This window comes from Plasmopara halstedii, assembly GCF_900000015.1.
Source record: "Plasmopara halstedii genome assembly, contig: Scaffold_1689, whole genome shotgun sequence".
In the NCBI taxonomy this organism is placed as follows: domain Eukaryota; phylum Oomycota; class Peronosporomycetes; order Peronosporales; family Peronosporaceae; genus Plasmopara; species Plasmopara halstedii.
Genome location: NW_020188599.1, coordinates 3,968 through 24,532, shown reverse-complemented (window position 1 = coordinate 24,532; position 20,565 = coordinate 3,968). Strand labels below are relative to the sequence as shown.

Sequence of the window (20,565 nt, the reverse complement as noted above, 5' to 3'; positions counted from 1 at the left end):
GACCTCCTCTCCAACAGCATCCGCCAGCGCTCACCTTGCGCCAACGACTTCGCCTTCCCCCGCCAACGTTTCCTCGCCTGCGCTTCGTGACATCTATCGTTTGTGTACTTTTCAACTTTGAAGGAACTCATTGATCGAAAAAGGCGGCTAGAACTTCCTTTTTTTGCGCGCAATTTTCTAGCTAAAATAATGTAATTCTCGCTTTTCGAGCAGAACTTGACCCACGACCGTCTTAACAAATTAAGTGCTTCTCCCTCAAAATACAAAGAACGCTGGGTTGTTGTACCGTCCAGTAAACTATTATATGAAGGGTTCGTGCAATGGTGAACTCTAGAGAACCTTGGAATAAACACGACGATTCTTCGTGAGGCCACAATTCTATAGCTGTCAAACAATTTCGAGTCATTCAATGTTGTTTAAAACAGTGATTATGCGATCGAATGCGATTTAGTGAAAGAATGTGAGCGAGATATCAGCTATTAATTTCTCAGTTGCGAATAACGTACCGTTTAAAAATACCATACAACTTGTCATCAACAATCTACTCGTTAAGCTCCGTGCGCGCAGGCTTAGCGAACGACAATTTCCACGGCTGAAGACCACATCTACCTATCTGATATATCAACAACAGCAACAATTGTCACTTTTTTCAAAGAAAAGACCAACAATCTGACCAGTGGCCAGTCTCTTGACGATCTGATTATGAATATAAATTGCCAGAATATGACCAGTTTGCCGCTTCAAATAATACGAACTTTCACTTTCGACTAAATCATGATAATCATTTTTCCCCAATTTTTGGCCACATCAATCGTGAAAAGTTATTTCTTTCAGTATTGACTGGCCTTACTCATTAATTTGTTGACGTTGGCTTCAGTGTACAGCTGTCGACACCTGAATTCGGTGTCGAGCGGCTAGTATCATGGCGATTAACCCAAACGTCAGCTCGAATTCTCGTACTCTTCTTGCCCGAGTACCACATCGACAATCAGATCATGAAAAAAAGAACGGTATCTTGTGATGATCTCGTTTATTCCGACCTTTTTTTGGACAATGTTGCTAGGTTTGACACTTTGAGCTCTGAAACTTTTGTCAAACTTTTAAATAGGATTTACAAGTCTCAAATATCGTTACTATCGTGTTCATATCCATGGACACGTACACTGGTAAGCTCGATGGTGGTGGTTGTGTCCTGCTGTTCGCTCCAAACCTGCCAGAATATATCTTGGTTCACAACAATGCCAATGATTACTGGGCTGTTCAACACATTGCAAATGTAGCAGTAACGGTTCGCAATCGATTAACCAGAGAAGCTACATCTGCAAAAAGCATTTTACGCTGGACGCTTACAGCCATACTTTGCGTCCAATATTTACATACTGATCTTTGATCTGGTGTTAGCGCATCCTAATCGGTCCTACTCTCAGCATGACGCTAAATTTACCCTACAACTTTCTCCCAGTGAGCAGCTGCTCGCAAAATTGGGTTCAGGAGTAAGCTAGCAAATCCTTATCGAATGCTATAAAAGATCGTTAAATCGAATGGACATGAGCCGAATGAAAACGAGCCAAACACGAGATTGAGCCGCGCTCGAAAGCGTATCAAGCTGAGCCGACGTGCCGACAGCAAATTCCCTTGCGTTAAGCAATTTCTGGACAAAAGCCTGAATGACCATTCGCTCCAGCAAATGAAGACGATGCAAAAAGCTGAGAAGCCCCCTCCGTTCGTCCATAATGAGCCTTCACTACTCGCGAGCGCTGCAGGTGACATCGTTGTGTGGTCTACTGCATTCCCGATCACTATGGTCAAATGACCGGAATCATTATACGAAGGATGAAGCAAAATGTTCGGATGTACCGCCTATGCTTTATTGGTTGTCCCTACGGTCAAAATTTATTAAGTTATGTTCCAGCATTGGCTGCTTGATCTTTTGATGAGGCGTTCCCAGCTCATTTAGACTGAGCCGACCAAAATTTATTTATAGTCTGTCATGCCTCATTGAAAAGCATCATTTTATTGTTGCTGAGTCAGGCGTGGAGTGTCAGAACTATAATACATTCCCCAACCACATCAATTGTTTAATCAACATATAAAGCAGTCACCAATGAACTTACCTCATTGACTATTCAGTACCGACTTTCATCCCAATGTTGGCTTTGCTAAATGAGTGTTCCTTGGTTTCACCACTGAGCGAAGACACTCCAAGACGCTGGCTGCGATAAAATCGATACTTTCATCGACTTGTTCTCCACCTCTCGTACTGGACGAAGCAAATAAACATATTTCCTGGCCATAAAAGACGTATCGCGCGATGTGATTGTATACAATTAGTGTTAATGATACAATTGGTATGAGGCCTGATTCACAGTGAGGCGAACCAGCGCTTGTCAACATGATTGATGATGATTGCTGCTATTGCTGAAGCTTGAAATAGTGTATCCATTGCTCATGAATATGGAAAGTATTGAACAATGCCCGTCGCTTCTCGATGTTTCAGTTACATTGGCTCTGATAGCTGGGTCAACCTATTGCTTGCCACCTTGATATTTGAAGCTTCTTTTTCTCACCTTATAATGTAGAGATTGTCTCAGGATGGGCACCACATTTTTTACTGAATTCTTTGATAACCAATTAAGAAATCTTTAGATTGTGCGTCCGACACCACTTAAGATGCAGCGGTCATTTTTATCAAGATGATCGTTCCGATAGGGAGTCGGATCATGTAAGCGCTCATTATAAAACACACTTGCAAGCTGCTCACTGATCGCAAATGTAGACTGATATGTCTTTGGCGCTGAGGAAATACCAATCATTGGGATGCTCCGTTTTGAAGCAATTCTTCAGCTAGAATTTGCTTCATTGATTGTTCATCCAAGGAAATTCGATGCTCTAATTCAATGGTGCAGAAAAGGGTACGTACGGTAAATGTTCAAGCTCCAAGGCACCTCTATAAAATCCATTATCAAATGGGCTGTGTATCATCCACCGCTCGATCCGAAGTGCCTGAGGTGCAGCAGGTCGTACCCACCAAAGGAGACTTTTGTGCCAAATCCATTACTACACTCCGCCTGCGTGACCACTTCTGGGACTTTTCAAACGATGAAGACTTTGTTATTTGCGACGCTGAATGGAATGAAGAAGTCTTTCGTATTCGAGGCACGACGTCTACTATGAAGACGTTAAGAGACCCTCTGCGCACGCCACTTGTACACATAAAGCGCGATCTTATAGCATCTGAACCCACTTATAATGTGTTTGATGCCAGGCCATCAGCGACTAAGTTGTTCTGCATCAAGGCACTGCCTGAACTCAAATTGGAATTTCAAAACCCAACCACAGGCAAGAAGTGTCGAATCGGCCTCACTGGAAATTGGGCCAAGCGTGAAGCTTCGTTCTGGATGGTACAAGGAAGCAAAGGATCGCGCACAACCATTGGTCGTGTCTTCCGACCAGCCGGCAGTCGCAGCTCGGCTGCCACTACGCGCGACTCATTTAGTTCCAATATCAAGCCGAACGAAGAATATCTTTTGGCAATCACAGTAGGGATTGACATGACGCTCATGGTGCTGGTCTGCATTGCTTTAGAGCAAGCATATAGTGATACTTGGTGATTGCACATTCAGCCAGTCGATTGAGTTCAAAATATCGTATGTTGGATGGTAGTACACTCGAGCGAGAATTTCATAGCGAAGGAGAGAGTAACTGCAATAAGATTTCTACAGAAGTCTTTGCTGAAACATTTTGTAATACGATAAGCTATAATGTCTAATGTGCAGCTGCATCGTGTACGATTGTTCGTAGTTTCTCATTGTGCGGGTAGCGCTTCTCTAAATCATTTGTAGCGTACATATTACTCACTTTGTCGAATTGTTCCAGTCGAAAATAGCTCATGAGGAGCCGCTCATAAAAATCGTCACGAAGCTTCCTACGGTTCGCTTTCGAAAGTTTTCTCAAAAGTTTTTCACCAATGCGAGCATTGGCTTCAAACCGCCCACGGGCCTCATTCATGCCCATAATTTTGACGATTGTGACGATCGGTAATTGAGCTACGTGTCGATCAAGCAAGAAGTCCACCAAGAATTCGCAATCGTCATCCCACTTATGTTCTAAGCATTCGTCCAACAGTAACAGTACGAGAAAACCTTGTCCACGTAGAACTGAAGAATGCTTTTCCCAAAAGCTTAGCGAGTGCTCAACAGCTGCTCGAGACGACATTCCCTCCTGGCTTACGTTATGCTGAAGCAAGGCTACCACACTCTGCCGTAGAGCTGCTGTACTACCTTTTGAGCAGGTGGCTTCCATTAGATCTAACACTTGCACGATCGATGACATGGCGTGACTGTGTTTAAGCATTTCCCACAACATCATATTAAGCAAATCAGCTTGGACCTCCTTATCAAATGCAGGACTATTAAACGAAAGAGAATCCATATGCAAAACTTCTTTAGCATCAAGATTGCTTACGTTAATCGTATTCTGGTACACAGTCCGCTCATAAAGAAGTGTCTCTGAATTTGAGTACTCTTTTTTGTGCGTTAACCAACGGAAGTGCATCATTTTGGGTGCTGTCGTATCTCTTAGCCGACAGGCGGCACGTAGAGCCTGGCGAAAATGGTATTGGGTCTCCGGTATGCAGTGGTGTGGGTAGCTCTGGAAGACTTCAAGAGCGATATCTGGGCGGTCCATATTCAAGCTCACTTTAATCAGAGCACTCCAAATATCGGGCTTTAGCTTATAGCCACCATTGGAGGCCAGTACATTCGCCAAGTCTAATGCAGCCAGCAACTCTTGTGTTCCACGATTACGATGGCGTAAATTTGCTCGAATTGCCAGTTCATAGCATCCTAATGGAATGACAGCGGCAGGAGACCCGAGAATTATCGCGTCTATTGCTTTACGCGCTAGTTTTCCATTCCTTTCGTTGTAGCACGCATGAAGGAGCACGTGAAGATTGGAAACAGTACCACAAATCCTTTTTAGTTGGTGCTCGTCATTTTCATAGAACTGCACAATTTTTTTAGACAGCTTCAAAGCAGCCAAGGATCGAAGGTAGGAAGAATACACTCCTCGTGATAACTCTGTGACCGTTTCAAACTGTCCTAGCTTGTCCTTGAGACTCAAATCATGTCCATCACTACTCTCGTCATTATTTGTATTTTCATAGGACGCTTCGCGAATTTGATGCTCCTGCAGCCATAGCCTCCGATCTCGGTCATACGCCTCAAAGAATGATACTGCATGCTTGTGGTCATTCATGTAGTTGAAAGCCTCTACCAAGCATCCAACCACAACGGTCTCGCTAGCCACTATTATGTCTGTATCAAGATCATCTATTGTGGAGGAGCCAATAAACATTGCACGTTCATAATGGGTGGTCAAGAGCTGAGCAAATATGTTGGCGGGTACAATTTGCAGAATTCGAAGATGTTTATTGGCTACGTCTTCTGCTGTTGCCAGTCTCACTTGATAAGGCCCTTTCTTGCTAACAATGAAAGGGCGGCACTGCGAGATAATTTGCCAGGCATCCATTAGGTGCGTGGATGTAAGTCTATGTTTGCTATCCAGCACAAAGCGGCCAAAAGCACGATATACGGACCTGCAATTTGCTAAATTTAAGCTTCGCCGGAACGTTGGGATAGTAACATCAGTAGGCACTTTCGGTCTCAACTTGTCTTTCGCAGCCAAACGAGTGACTGACACTGGTGTGTTTTCTGTCTTCGGTTGCTGCTGTTCAGAGCTAATAGATGTTTTTGCGTCCGAGTTCGCGCTTAAGCCGTGACGTAACCATGATATCAGATCCGAGGCTTGATTCCATATCAGCCGCTGAGACTGGCTCGGAGGATGCGTGCGAATCGATCTCGCGCGCAGCATCTAAATTGCTGTTGGAAATATTATGGTAAATTGTGTCGATGAATTATGATGTGATTCTCTGAAAATTAATATGCGCTGCTTTGATGGAAGCAAAACCAAATCGTGAAACGCTCAATTTAGCAAATAGGGCGCCATATATTGTAATCGATATTAATTTATGAGGTTATCTGCTGTTTCGATAGCAAAAGTGCCAAGTAAATACTATACTAATGGTGTCCAGCGTTTCACTCATTTTGTATTTATTAGACATTTTGAAATACTAACTTTTCCACGATCTCCAACGACGCCGACAGTTCTTCTCTCACCACTACACCCAACCGTGTTTGCTATTTTAAGCATGACCTGCATCAGAAGCCATTTCCGTACGTGCCCACATCGCTCAAAAAGCTATCTCACTGCCTAAGAATTCTAAGATACGCTAGGTATCTCTAAGTATTATAAGACGTGTATGGTCACATCGAGGCGGTATCGCTGCCTTCACCATGAGTCAAGCGTTTAAACAGTCTCTCATCGAGTTCTCCAGGGTTGTTTTACGCCCCGCCTCACCTTCACACGAGTTGCGAATTGCGTGCACGCTCACTACGGCGTCTGAAAGTACGAGATCTTTCTGCCGATATTACGGCGACTTCCAAATCGTTACGAATTAGCTGGGTCTGACTTGACGAGATGAGCTTGCGCATTTGCAAGTGCAGCTGTCAATCACATCGTGATCACCAGTTCATTAAAAATTTCAGCTTCAGTTTCGCGGAGCCATTAGATGCCTCTGGGATCGGGCATTGTTTGAACGGAAAACAGACGCCTCAAGATACCATTCCTCAGGGTCACCAGCTGCGCCTCGTGCATCTTCGGTCGGATAAAATTGTATGCCCTACCTTTAGCAATAAAAGCGCTAGCAAAATGTTGAAACGTGTCGAACTAAATTTTGCGCTGAATAGTTAAGGAACGTCGCCTCACCTGTCTCAAAATTTACAAGACAGCTTCTGTAAAACAATTATAAGCGTCCATGACGTCGGAGAAATCTTGCCGAAGTGGCACCTCAAACTCCCGCGGAGTTCTCGGAGTTTGGATATCCCGCCACTTAACAAGATATTGGGTTAAACCCTGTCGACGACGTCGACCTGCAAGGCGTTTCACGTGGTAGTAGAAGCCACCATTCTCATTGAGAAGAGTCAGCGGCGGATGATGACGACTTGGTCAATCGCCGTATGGTGACTCGCGATGCTCTTTGGGCGTTGGAGGACAAAGTCCGTCGTCATCGGCACTCTGCCGAGCATCTCCCGAAGTCGCCTACTGCTATGCGGAAGACCTTCGAGAGCCAGGAGCACTTTGTGCACCGACTGCCTCACATTGGTGATTATCGTGCTCCGTCGAAGCGGCTCCTAGCCGTCGAGCAGACGTACACGTTACTTCGTGCCACGGTGGGGCGCCTTGTGCCCTTCGTAACGAACGTTGTAGCACTCTGTGCTCAAAACCAGTTGCTGATTCAGCTTCTGGGTGACCGAGCGCCTTTGAGCGCCGCTTCGGCGCCAACGCTTCCGCCGTCACTCGCGCCAGATCCCGGTACGGCCTGAGCAAGCCCACATAAACCACTGGATGGGTGTGCATCCATCTTGGAAGGTCCAGCGTGTACGCTAGGCCTCGCTTAGCCACGACCTTACAAGATCCATTTACCCGTGGACAGAAAGACATCATAAAAGGTTTCCAGCATTTAATAAAAAAGGTCATCGACCACAAAGTTCTTAACATTTCCTCTACCTCTTCCGTCTGCATATTACTTCTGCATTGCCTGGAACGCATCACGAACGAGTCGTAGGACACTCAGTCTGGTAGACAGGAAGTCTCCGAATTCTTTATGAACGGCGAAGATGTGTTCATCAGGTAGCCGTCTGGCTATCCCCCCCACCAAGCCCTGAATCATGGGATGGCATCATCAGCGAGACACAAGGATGAACGAGCCCGCATATAGCCGGCAGATGAATGCACTGCATTGTTCAGAGCAAACTCTTTGAGTGGCAACATAGCGCTCCAGCGTTTCAGCGTCTCAGATCAGACGCTGCGAAAAGCGTATTTAACGACGCTATTCACGCGCTGACTATCTATATATGTCCGCTGATGACATGGTCAGCTTTGAGCCCAGCACCCTGAAGGTTATAGATAAAACCTCCTGGTGAAGCGCGGGTCTATATCAGAGACAATTGACTCCGGGAGTCTATTTTGTCGATAGACACTATCCACAAGCCGACTTCGCTGCGTCCTTCGGCAGGCCAAACACAAAGCACAAACTCATGGACTGCAAATACCCGATAGGTACCGGTAAACTGGCCAGCGGCGCCGCCGCATTTGGAGAGGGTTTAACCCTCTGAAGCGTTTCACACGTGCGCACAAATGTGATAGTCCACTTGTACAGCTTGGGCCACCAAGAGTGACGACTCATTGAGCTGTAAGTCTTCTCGCGACCGAGATGACCACTGAGTGGGGTGTCGTGGGTCTTGTAGAGGAAACGGTACCTCAAATCCGCATCGTGAGGAACCACCATTCGTGTCGTATCCGTTAAAATGGTGCTAAAATACAGCAACCCGTTACTCAACAAATATCAGGTGTAACCGTGCGCGCAAACGCACCGACAATTTCTTGTCCGAGTTTTCAAACTTCTTGCTCCTGAGAGCCTGTAAAAGCATTTCACACATACTATCATCAGCGTATGTGGCGCGGATCAAATACGTCTTTGACGACGTCACCGAGCAAGCTCATAGTTCGGTCTGCGTAACAACGTATCAACCAAAGCATTTTGGTCTCCTCGCTTATACTTTACCTCGAAGTTGTATCCTGCAAGGAATGAGAGCTACCTGGCCATATTCTGTGAATGGTGCGGCAACTGAGTCGCAGTACGAAGTGACGCATGATCGGTGAAGATCACAAACGACTTTGAGCCAAGCAGATGCACCCTGACCTTGACAAATGCTAACTTCATCGCATGTAATTCCTGTTTGTGGACTGGGTAGATCCTCTCCGCAGCCTTAAGCTGGCGAGATTCGAACGCGATCACCCGATCTTACCCCTCGACGTCTACTTGCAGCAGTGCACAGCCGAAGACAAAGGCCGAAGCGTCACAGACGACACTAAAAGGTCGATCAGGGTCTGGCAACGTCAGTATTGGTGGATGAAGGAGGCTGTCTTTGACCCTGTCAATAGGCTTCCGATGCTCGGTGTTCTAATACCATTCCGTGTCCTTCTTAATGAGATTCGACAATGGCCGTGCCATTTCCGAATGTTTGCGCGATGTTTGTGCAAGTAGTTGGCAAGTCCAAGCCACTTGCGCAACCGGTCAGTCCACAATGGCCTTGACTAAAGCGCTTGAAGGCCACGCTTCCCAATGAAGCACACTAAAAAAGGAAATTCCTCGGCGCCGAAGATGCATTTATAAGCATTAACATTCAGCTTATTCGTGCGCATGCACTAGAGCACTGCTCGCAATTCGACGATGTGATTCTTTTCATCCGATCTATTGTGCTCCGCACGACTGTGGACGAAGATGTTGTCAAAGCATGCCTGTGCATACACGCGGTGGGACCTAAACAATTGCGTCACAAGACGATTAAATATTGCTGAACCATTTGACAGCCCTTGGACTTCACTAGCTACTCCCAGAGCATGCCGCTCGGAGTACTCACCGTCACCAGCGGAATATCACTCGCTCTCATTAACAATTGGTAATAACCATCGACTAAGTCGAGTGCACTGTACTTTTTACATCCAACCATGTTGTTCCGAAGACCATCCTTTCAAGGAATTGGCGTTTGTGCCGGAATGGCGGCAGCATTTAGCTTATTATAAGCGTGAACAATACGCCCCTTGCTGTTCGGTTTCCAAACACAAAATGTGGGTGTCGAATGGGGAGACTTGCTCTCACGAACAATTTTGCCTCATGTTTCGCACGGAAATGGCGTCAACGACGTCGCACTGCTCCTTGGGCAGGGGCCATTGGCATCTTATGCAGTATTTAGTTTCCGTAACCAGGTCGATTTCATGACGCACACCTCGATCTGGAGGTAGGACCATCCTCGGGGCTTTGGAGACAACGCCTTAAATTTTTTTTACCAAAGGATAGCTTGGATCCGAAGGATCCTTCAGGATTGATGATCCACTTCGTGCGTCAGTACCCTCTTCATCTCTGGGACCGCTTCATCTAGACAAGTTAATCACCTCTACCGGTCGTATAATGACCACTTCGGCTAAGTCGCCTGCCTTCAAAGCACTCGTTGGTGCTTTGAAGGAAACCTCGTCCAACGCAAGAAGAGCATCCAATCACCTCGAGAGTAACGTCGCCGTCTTCCTCCCCCGTCATACCGTTGACGAGGGTGTATACCTGTGCGCTATCTCCACGGTTGACACACCCTGGGTTAGGGTCGACGTCCGGCGTCTTGCAGATAGCATACGCCGTTGCTGTTGCCTCTTCACAGAAGTTCTACGTCCCGGCAAGACTAGTGTGAAGTCGCACTCAGTGTCGTCCGGTGTTAGCCCCACTTCCTGCTCCACCGATGTACTGATGTTATTATCAACATCCGACGAAGATCTGCTATCTTCGTAGTCTTCGTCCATTGGATAACGTGCCACTCCACGCGCCTTTGAAGGGCCTTGCCCATGATGCCTCGGACCTCGTCAGACCTTGCCACTCGTCGCATGTAGCGACTGCTTCCAAACGTGAGCAGTGCTCGGTAAATTACGCGTAACTCTACGGGGCCTCGCCCTTGATGCCTCGGCCCTTGACCGACCGTATCAAGCATGCTATGAGCGATCGCTCCGATACTGTAGCAGCGCTTGGTGGGCTACATGCCACTCAACATTCAGCCCGCGAGCCACGCTCGGGATTCCAGTCCGATACATCTTCGGTGTTCACCAACTCGGATACTCCGATATCCAGCACGTTGGCCATTTCGGTCTATTGTCCACACCAATAGCGTTTTTGCCTCCTTGTATATTTGGGTTCATGACTCCCCAAAGCTTCACCAGGAGACGCGCGCGTAGCGACCAAGATCATCGACCTCCAGTCGATCCATGGCTCATGGTGTTCCAGCCATTTCAAACCAAGAATGAGATCAAATCTTGCGTCCAAGTCTAAGACTAAGCAGCGTTTTACTCTATATGAGTCACGAAACATGACACGAGGTCCACAGGGACCTCCGGCAATGTCATAAATGTCCCCGTCGCTAAGCGAATAGTGGCGATGTCAATCAACCACGCCATAAGCGCCTCAGCATACAGCTGACTTCCTTCCATCGTGAAGCGTCGAGCATAATTGTCCGAAGCCGCGGAGTCGGTCAGGATCTTCAATGGCTCCTCGAAGCTCTTCACAGTCACTTCCGCGACCAGCAAGCCCGGCTTGAATACACTTTCCGTGTTCAAGAGGACGGAGCCCTTTGGGGCTGAGCCCTACCGTCCTGTACCACTCTGAGGCTAAGCAAATTTTAGTACTATCCCAGTAAGTCCCGCGTTAACTAGGTTTTGTCGTTTCCCCAAGAAAATCTAGAAGGCTGGTAAGAAGCGAACGTCGGTTCGATGAACCTTGACGCGCCTTGCGCAAGGGACAACCAATCAGAAGGTGACGGGTTTCTTCACAGACAAAACACCGTTGGGTGTTAGAACGCTGCTCAGCCGGTCGGAGCTCTGCCTAGCATAGCTGCGATCCATTGGCGCAAACCCACCTCAAGAGTTGATAGAGTGTGCATTCGAAGCAAGTCGTGCCGACTTTAAGCTGAATTTGGCATTCAGAGCCACATTCACTAGACGGGTGCACACGGAAGACTTCCATTCTGGCCAAGCCAGTGCGGAGGCCCTCCATAAATACGGTCGCTGTGACCGTCTAAGGGAAGAGGATCGGCTGCCGTAAATGAGAGTACGCAACGCTTTGACAAAGTCCACCAAATCCTTCTTGCCCTATCGGATGGTAGGGAAACGCAATCGCACGAAATATGCCTGGTTTGGTGGCAATATCACTCGTGAAAGCTGATGCTGTAGCTCCTTCCACGAGGTAACGCCGCTTCGGCCAAAGTACCTCAAGTTAGTGTCCTTTTTCGCGCTCGATTCCCAAGCTTGGAGATAGCTAGCCGTACGCTCTGTTTCTCGCCTTGGAGCATAGCGGACGCCATATTCATCCGAAATCTCTCTTTCAAAACATGAGATTATGGCGTCATGGACGCTGTCGGCGCCGGAATTTTCTGCTGTAAGTTCTTTAACAGAGCATTATTGTAGCTTGAAAACGCCTCTAGGCGCGCGCTGATCCATTCAATTCCGTGCAAAGCGAGGTGCAGCACGTTCTCAGAGCCAAGCAGCGACATCAGCTTTTCAAGTCTGTCCTGCATGCCCCGGAGCAAATTAGAAATCTGCTTCATTCTCACAGAGGGTCAGTCGTAACGACTCAGGTGTAGATTGACTACATGTGCTACCAAGTGCGGCGGGGCTGCCGTGCCTCTTTTGCTTAGATGAAGCTTGGTTAAGGTTGGTGACCTTCGTTCGATACCTAGAATTTAGCGGATCGCAATCCACTTTCTTCAAAAGTAACTACGATTTTAAACCAAGGCTAATCAAACAAGTTGCATGTAAACTTCATCGTGATCTTTTGGTCATTGACGTGGAAGTTCTTATCTGACGTTTGATGCTGAAGAGACTTAGACTTTATCTCGCGTTCATGCCCATTGGTATCTGCTTGAAGTACAGCATATCTATTGCAAAGGCTGAGGCGTTACAATCGACATGGAAGGCCGGTCTAAATAAGAAAATAAAGTATGCTTGACATTTAAACTTACAATATTGAATACCACTATGTCTGCTGCTCACCAGCACTATTGCCATTCTTTTCAAGAAAATAAGAGAATGTTCGTGTTCTGTCGGCAAGGCTTGTACTGTACTTGTGCAAGACACTGGCCAGGTTTTAAGCACTCTATCAAGTCCCTTTGGGTAAAGGACCTCGGTTACTTTGACAAAAACATTAACTGATCGCGGAATCTCCCCGTGGAGCGTACTATCGCAAAAGGAAATTTCATTTGCTTCAAATATACTCATAACTATATAAGAATATAGCCAATATGAAAAGTCGAGCATTACTCACAAGTATCTGATGTCGCTGTTCACTTCTGACTTCCCTTGCTATGCATGACCATACACAAGTATATCGCCTTAATGAGTATGCGTGTATGTTTGATGCAGCGTCAAAAGCTTGGTCATTGACGGTAAAGCGTAAATGGTGCGCTAGACATTTTCTGAGGTGTTATCAATCAATGCGCTAAAATGTGGAGTAATCGCTTCACTGAGATTGATGTTGCTGAATTTTATAGGCTGTTAATGTTATTCGCAACAGTACTGAACAAGGTACGCTAAAGCTTGTTTTTCACAGCAAGTTGTTAAAGGAGTAGGCATTAAAATACAGATTAGTCGCACTAATTAGCGTATTAGAAGAATGCATATTCTACCACCTCTCATTACCTTTTCTAACACAAATTTTCGGCGCTAAGTTCGAAGTTTAATTCTTTCTCATTGCTTCCGTCATATTTTTGCTCAAAAATGCGCTAATATTGTCGCATGTACGGAACATTGATGTGAGACATGATATTTGGCTTCAGCAATCAGGTCCATATTTCTTTACGTAATTTACGATCTGGGGGGTAACATGTATTGCAGATCTATTTCTCTCGTCACGTAGTCAGCATACTTTTACCCCGGAAAAGAAATTTTTAGGATTCGTGTGGAGAGTCAACTCTTCCCTGTGCTCAGAGCTCTTGCGTGGCCTCAAGATCGCACACATTTTTGATGGATGATGAGTTCAGTACCTTTTCCAGTGCCACTTGTATAGTCTCGGAGAAGTTGCTGTTCTACATTCTCTTGCACACATGCCCTTAGTTATATCTCTTCAGCTCAAATTAAGCTTGTGCGAAAGAGGACCCGGGAAGATATACAGCCCATCAAAATGACCCGCTCATTTTGTTCACGATTTGTGATATTTCTCATCATTTACACATGAATCTTTAATATGTTTCACCCTAACCATGTCACAAGTTAGTAATGACTCAACACTATCGTTACATATTGATAGACATGTGACATCCTTCTTGTCTTCAAATCTTGCGCTTCCACGCAACTTTCTTTCGGTTGCATGTCAACTCCACTGGCCCTGGCACGGGGGTATACGACACCCAGTTGCTGCTATTTGTAGCCAGCTCTGGCGCACGTAGCACCAGCGCGCAGCTAACATTTACCGTCTAAACAGTTATACACTCGGGGAACCACGGCAAACAGTCTTCTTCCGCCTCATCCATGATCACAGCTAATTGGCACTTTAACCATTCGAGATCTGCTTCCTAGAAATACCACTGCTTGTCATTTAAAACTATCTCATGTCCAGCATGGGAGCTGTTGCAGCTTCGTGCACGTACTAAAATCACGGCTACTTTCAAACAGAGAAAAGGTTTAACGAGTCGCAAACCTCCATCGAAAAAAACGTGGCCACAATATTTCCGACTTCTTGTAAGCGTTTTTGTGCGACAGATCCAAACACGGCACGAACGATTGCGCTTAAGAGGGAGAATGCGGTAAATTGCAGCTGAATAGAAAAAAGATTATGGTTTCTAAAAGATAAATGAATGAAACCACAGAAGCTCCTAGCGGTTATGTGTATAAAACCTACGCATGCAAAAGCAGAACCAATGAACTGATGCAAAAAACAGAGTACACTGAGGTTAAGCCCAGGGAAACCTTAAGATCTTTAAAATTGAACTAGAAATTTGCGACGTGCATGTGGAATCTGTTGTAATTTAATCCATTTGTTATTTGCCCCCACAATGCACTTCGAAGATGATGTCTACCATAGAGCCATACCTTGATGTAGCGGCAAGGTATGGCTTATTGCACGTCCAGAGGAACCTATCTCGTGGCGTTTCAAACACGCTACCCTCGGATGTCAACATATCACAAATATGGGTGCAGGACTTGACAACGCTATTTAAGTCTTCAAGTATCACTGACAGATACAACAGAAGCCTTTAGCACTTTAATATTTATCCCCGTCGCAAAAGTTTCGTATATTGAATGCATTTGGCATCTTCAAATCCTTCGGTAATAAAGTCGACAGTCGCGCGTCGTACGGTATTTTGACGCTTCTAAATCAATAAAAAAATCACACATCTACACAAAGTCAGTGACCTTGCTGTCAATAATCAATCATTCTGGACTATAAGCTTCAAATATTCAAGAGAAAATAGCTACGTTAAAGACTAATTTTTGTTGCTCACGACCTGTACAAAGTACAATAGAACCCGAATCACCAGCAGTAGACTGACATAAGTCTCTAAGGACTCCGCGTTTCTTCGCAAGAGTCTTCGTCATGTGTAATCCCGCCATTCGTACTTCTCAGCTGAAACAAAAGGTTTCGCTTTAAGACGCAAATGTTTTGTCATGATTGAATATCACATCTGCAAGTACCCCAGAGTTGCAGCTAAAAGATCCCATTCATTCTTCTCAGTATGTCTGAGGTCAAGAGCCTTGAACTCGCTTAAATAACTTTCACTTCCGGTGCGTCAGCCCACCTTTGTTCAATGGACACACACCTCATTTTCTATGTTATGAATCCCCGTTGTCTGGCTATATTTGTAGAGAAAATACTTTCTGCTGGTTGAGCGCTGTATATTGGTGGCTCATTATGTAGAAATGTTTTAAGAAAATATGTGCACGCGTGGGTAACCTATCAACGAGTAGAACTCTCGCTGCATGCAGGAACACCATCAGACAGCTTGCCAATCTTGGCAGAGTGTTGACAACGCATTTTATAAAGTTTTGGTCTTTCGAACGACGCGTTATAAGATACGAGTATTGTGGTCTTTGTGGATCATCGAAATAAGATAACTTTTTTCGCTACTGTCAGCGATATCATAACCGATGAGGCTACAGCCTAGCTGTTCTTTGACAAAGCATTTTGCGCCCATAGCTAAGCGTTATTCATTATATCAAATAGAGACTCGAGCCTTGCAGCGAAGATATGACAAACCTGTTCAGGGTCCTCGGCATCAGACAGAACGTGTCACTTGCTAAGTATCCACGAACCAACGATGCGTATTATTCCTGTGGGGAATATTGTTAAGCAAAAAGACTGCAGTGCTGACGATGGGGTGCTCCTACTCACTGAGATTGCGTTGAATAACACAGTTCGTGCGTCAACAGGGTTTACCCAACATAACATAAACGTTTTGGTTAAACCCGGTTCTTTGACTCCACCACAAAAAGACTCGGTTTCAAAAAAAGAGGCTGGGGATCCAATTTTGTTGCTGATAGCATCCTGGCTAAACTTCGCAGCAAAGCCAGTGCTTTATCTCTACAAAATTGGGCGTCAATCGCCGGGTGTGCGATGATATGGCAGACTGCCTAGATGTCCAATGGCAGTCTACAGATACCAGATGATAGCGAAACTACAAAAATAAGAATTGAGTAAAAGCTGTTTGATGCATACAATTAGCCACTACACATGCTGTGATATATCAGATAAGTTGCCTTCGCGCTACATCGTACCGTTCAAGGTCGCAGCAAAACTGGCGTTAGTTTATATTTTAAAGTTTCCGAAGATAAATGTGAACACATCATATTTTCTTACGGGGGCCTCCTGAATCCATACCACGATCCCGCTTTATAAGTCAGCTAATTGTAAAGAGCTCTATTCTAGACAAAGCATTGTCCCCACCAACTTTAAAAGCTCTGCTACCCTCTGCTTTAAAGCAGCGACACGACTCTACCGATGGGAGCGCCCTAACTCAGGAAGTAAGTGGAATGACGAAGCTCAGAAAACAAATGCGAGATCAGAACCATCCTTCACGCCGACTCTCCCTGAGAGCTGACGCCCTACTGCATCCTGTAGAGCTAATTTAAATCAGTCGTGAGATGGTTGTCTTAACTGCTCGATATTGAAAGGTTAAAGAGGAGCGTTTAGTTGACCGGCAGATACAAGAAAACTGTAATAGTATCTGTTACACGTATAGAGTCCCCTCTTTGAAATACTCATGAGATCTTTAAGAACCTGGTTCAATTATTTAAGATTGCCCTAATGTCTTTACCGGTTACGAGCTGACGAACAATCGAGCTTTATCTCTCTGAGAGAGAGACAAGGTTGCTTATCACGCTTCCCACATGAGTGGGGGCCCACTTGTGGTGAATAACACTGGTAGCTAAGAGTTGTTTTCACTTTTTATCGTGATACGAGGGGCTATAAACATAATGAACCAGAGGTGAAGGGTTGTCATCTTGCCGTATGATTTGAGTATATTGCAAAGTGAAGCATGAATTAAAGCTCTACACGGACGTCTTGTTCACCGAAGCTGTCTTGTGAAGCCTTACGATAAGCGAGACAGCGTAGTTTTGTCACCCAGAATGCGCTCTGAGTTCGATACTCATTAGCACCTTAGTCAAATTTAGGGCTCAATGAACACCCCTCATGGAGGGCACGGGTTTACCCAACCGCTACATTTCAAGCGCATGCAAAACATCAGGAAAGTGATGACTGGCAGGTTTAAAAGTCGCTTGTGGAGCAATATTATGGTGGTCATTTTGCTCTTGGTGTAAACGGAAGAACTTCACACAAAGACGTTAAGTGAACCGTCTAGCGCAGCAAACAACTTCATGAGAAAGAAAGGCCAAAAGCTGACGTTATGCTTTTGCAAGAGTCGGCGTGGCTCTTGCCCTCGCGAATCAGCAAGCTGGCCCTTTTCAGCCAGTTTCAAACTATCGGTAAGGAGCTGAATGTCGTTATGATCTCCCCTGATTGCAATGCTTCCGCCGGTAGGGCAAGTAGGCGGAGTATGTAAATACGTCTTGGAAGACAGGATCACGTCGAGTGCCACCTAACTAAGTTATCTGTTGAAGAATACAAAAGGAGATAGTTGATCAAGTACGTTCTAGAAACTGGAACAATAAAGTAAAAATGGCGGCGATAGGGTCCAAGAGAAGTGGTGGCTTGTCATGACATCGGTTTTGAAGTGTTTTTCGACAGACAAAAATATGAGTTCTAGTGTCGTCCATATCTTTATGGGGGCTTACGAGGTAAGTATGAAAAGCGTGTCCACTAGCACTTTAAACTTCTGGTAAAATAAAATTCAATACGCTTTAGTATCATTTCTTTAAATTTGAATTACGCTTTGGTAAGATTGTAGATATCCACACGTATCAAAGTTATGGTATCTGGTAATATAAATAGATGATGGTTACCTGTAAAGAAGAGGTAGAGGCTCGCGAGGGCTCCTAGCTGCACGTCATATGAAAAAGACGATATTTTTTGAGTCCAACAACCCCCACCTACTTATGCTTGAGGCTCTCAGTTCGGCCCTGGCTGGAGCGTGCAATTCTAGCTGTTGTGCATCTGTTAAAGCTATTTATTCACGTCAAAGTTTTCTTTGTGCGAAGTGCATGCCTTTTCCGTCGCAGTCCATCGCTTTAGTAGATGGTCTTGAGCATCAGCGATTTAATGTTGGGTGTAATCCGTTCTCGACTGGCGCCTGGTTGGAGCGAACCGAAAGTTGTGTAACAGACGCGGTTCGATAGCTGGTGAGATCTCCAGTCGAGCATCAATGAACCTTACCCTATCGAGGACACATAAGGTATAAGCTTTCCTAACGTGAAAGTTGTGCTTAGTACAGGTACTCAAACACTTCTTGATCGATCTAAAAAAGGATCCAGCCGTATCATGACTTGGTCGTGGAATTGACTACAATAGCTACCAGAAGCGGCGGGATTGCCATGCTCTTTGTGCAAAGCATGATCAACTCAAAGTGCCTGCTTGGGCTCGTACGCTGCACCACCAGGAGCTGAGATGAGATACTCAAAATTCACTAGATCGTTAGTACTGTTCTAATTTAAAAAAACACATACTTAAGATATCTTGTGCTTTAGACTTATACAATCTGGACACGTTCTACCATATCGCATATTTAAATTGCTTTATTACGACCCGCGGTTGACAGCCGGCAAACACCATAGATCTCTCCTTTCTGAAGTCTCAAAATTCTGATAAATGCCAATTTCAGTATTAGGGAGTGTTCAAAATTACACAGACTATCAAAATGATTTTTTCACAAAAGGCTATTGAACGATTGTGCAAACGAATAAGCTGAACACACATACGAGTTTCGTACTACCCATGTTACACCAAATTTTCAACGCTCAGGATCATATCCTCACGACTGGAGGACCAGCAACTGGAGCAATGACTTATATTTCTGAGGTTGTACGTTTTGATTGTATGCTCTGTCAATAGAACCATAGCGTACGTGGCCACGATCGACTATCTGGTGATCATGACACGTTGCGTTACTCATTTACAGATTTTGTCAGCGGAGAATACTGAAAAAGACTTCAAATTCCAGCGTCACCAAATGTTTAATTTTGCGAAACTCAAAGTGTGGCGTCGAAATCCAACCTCAATGTTACTTTCAACTACCGTATTTATCTCCAAGCGTCGACTTAAATAGTTTTTGGCCAGTTTTCGAACGTGGAAGTAGGCCTATTCCCACTCCCTTGTGGGAACTTGTCGCGCTGCATGATCCTTCTCATTCACTGAGAGTATAATAAAAGAATGAACGCTAATTGAGGTGCGACAGTGCTGTCGGGGAAATCTTGTTGAAGTGACTCGACTCGCAAGACCTCTCGGAATGGAGGCAACTCTCCCACTTTTTCGATACTATCTATACTTCTTGTAAACACGTCAGTCTAGACTCCACACCCCGTATAAGTAGGGCTCGCCATGATAATGAAATCAAGCAGCAGAAGGGCGCCCTGGCTCGTGGGCTCTTCGTTGGTGGCATCGCGTCAGCTCGCCCTGTGAGTCTCGCCGTGCATTTGACGCGGACATAAGTCAGTTCTTCGACACGCTCATGAGCTAGCGCTTCCTAATGACCTGACGAGCGGTTCAAAGCTAAAACCTGCTTTAGAGCATATGCTTATCACTTTGGGAGACTGTCGAGATGGTGCTTTGGCTTCAACAGGTTGCTTTACGTCCGAGTAGCTTGTGAGAGCGGAAACATGGTACGAGTCTAGCAAGCCCATATAATTATAGGGTGCATTTGGATTAGTTTATAAATATTGGGCTAAAGGCTCAATCCTTTTTCGGATTTGATTGTAACAAGGACAACATTGCGACGGCACAAACAAGTTTGTAAAGGCTGCGAATAATGCAAGCGTCGGTAGATAGACATCTTAGACTCACCAGCCACAACAAAGTCATATTTATTCCGTCTAATCTCGGCATTTGCATATTTTTAATGCATACTTCAGCTTAATGCTATAGTGTAGCACACTTGGTGTATGAGGCTCAACCTTTGAATAGACGCCGTCGATTTTGCTACGTCCCGTATTCAACTGATATGATCAAGTCGATCAGCGTCGAAAATTTTTCCTACGCCAAAGCTGGGGCCACTTATCGCGGTGAAATTGAAAGACTAGAAGTAAAAATGGTGTGAAGCTTATTGAGATGGTACTGCGCTGTTTGATGAAATTTGAGAGAATCTGAGCATGTCGCTAAAGCACTATGGATTATTTGACTATCAGGTGTTCTTAGCGCAGAAGGGTAACCAACGTTCCACTTACTGTAAGAGATGTGATGGCGGCAACGACATATATATAATGCTTCACATATACAGCTCTAAGCCAGGTAGTGCAGTAATCTGCTTG

The 20,565-nt window shown here is 45.3% G+C and overlaps 4 protein-coding genes across 4 annotated transcripts; 3 read left to right on the top strand and 1 right to left on the bottom strand.

Moving 5' to 3' along the window:
- Positions 1 to 774: 774 nt before the first annotated feature.
- PHALS_02123 (uncharacterized protein) lies at positions 775 to 1,813 on the top strand (the record flags this gene model as incomplete). The annotated part of the gene is made up of 5 exons (XM_024716640.1): positions 775 to 813; positions 885 to 1,010; positions 1,109 to 1,288; positions 1,353 to 1,493; positions 1,553 to 1,813. The coding sequence occupies 5 exons, from the start codon at positions 775 to 777 to the stop codon at positions 1,811 to 1,813; spliced, it is 747 nt and encodes a 248-aa protein (XP_024582219.1).
- A 1,153-nt stretch (positions 1,814 to 2,966) lies between these two features.
- PHALS_02122 (Tubby C-terminal-like domain) lies at positions 2,967 to 3,611 on the top strand (the record flags this gene model as incomplete). The annotated part of the gene is made up of 1 exon (XM_024716639.1): positions 2,967 to 3,611. The coding sequence occupies one exon, from the start codon at positions 2,967 to 2,969 to the stop codon at positions 3,609 to 3,611; it is 645 nt and encodes a 214-aa protein (XP_024582218.1).
- Positions 3,612 to 3,765: 154 nt separating this feature from the next.
- PHALS_02121 (uncharacterized protein) lies at positions 3,766 to 5,871 on the bottom strand (the record flags this gene model as incomplete). The annotated part of the gene is made up of 1 exon (XM_024716638.1): positions 3,766 to 5,871. The coding sequence occupies one exon, from the start codon at positions 5,869 to 5,871 to the stop codon at positions 3,766 to 3,768; it is 2,106 nt and encodes a 701-aa protein (XP_024582217.1).
- A 13,774-nt stretch (positions 5,872 to 19,645) lies between these two features.
- PHALS_02120 (uncharacterized protein) lies at positions 19,646 to 19,900 on the top strand (the record flags this gene model as incomplete). The annotated part of the gene is made up of 2 exons (XM_024716637.1): positions 19,646 to 19,703; positions 19,755 to 19,900. 2 exons carry the CDS (start codon positions 19,646 to 19,648, stop codon positions 19,898 to 19,900), a joined length of 204 nt encoding a protein of 67 aa, XP_024582216.1.
- Between the last annotated feature and the right edge of the window lie 665 nt (positions 19,901 to 20,565).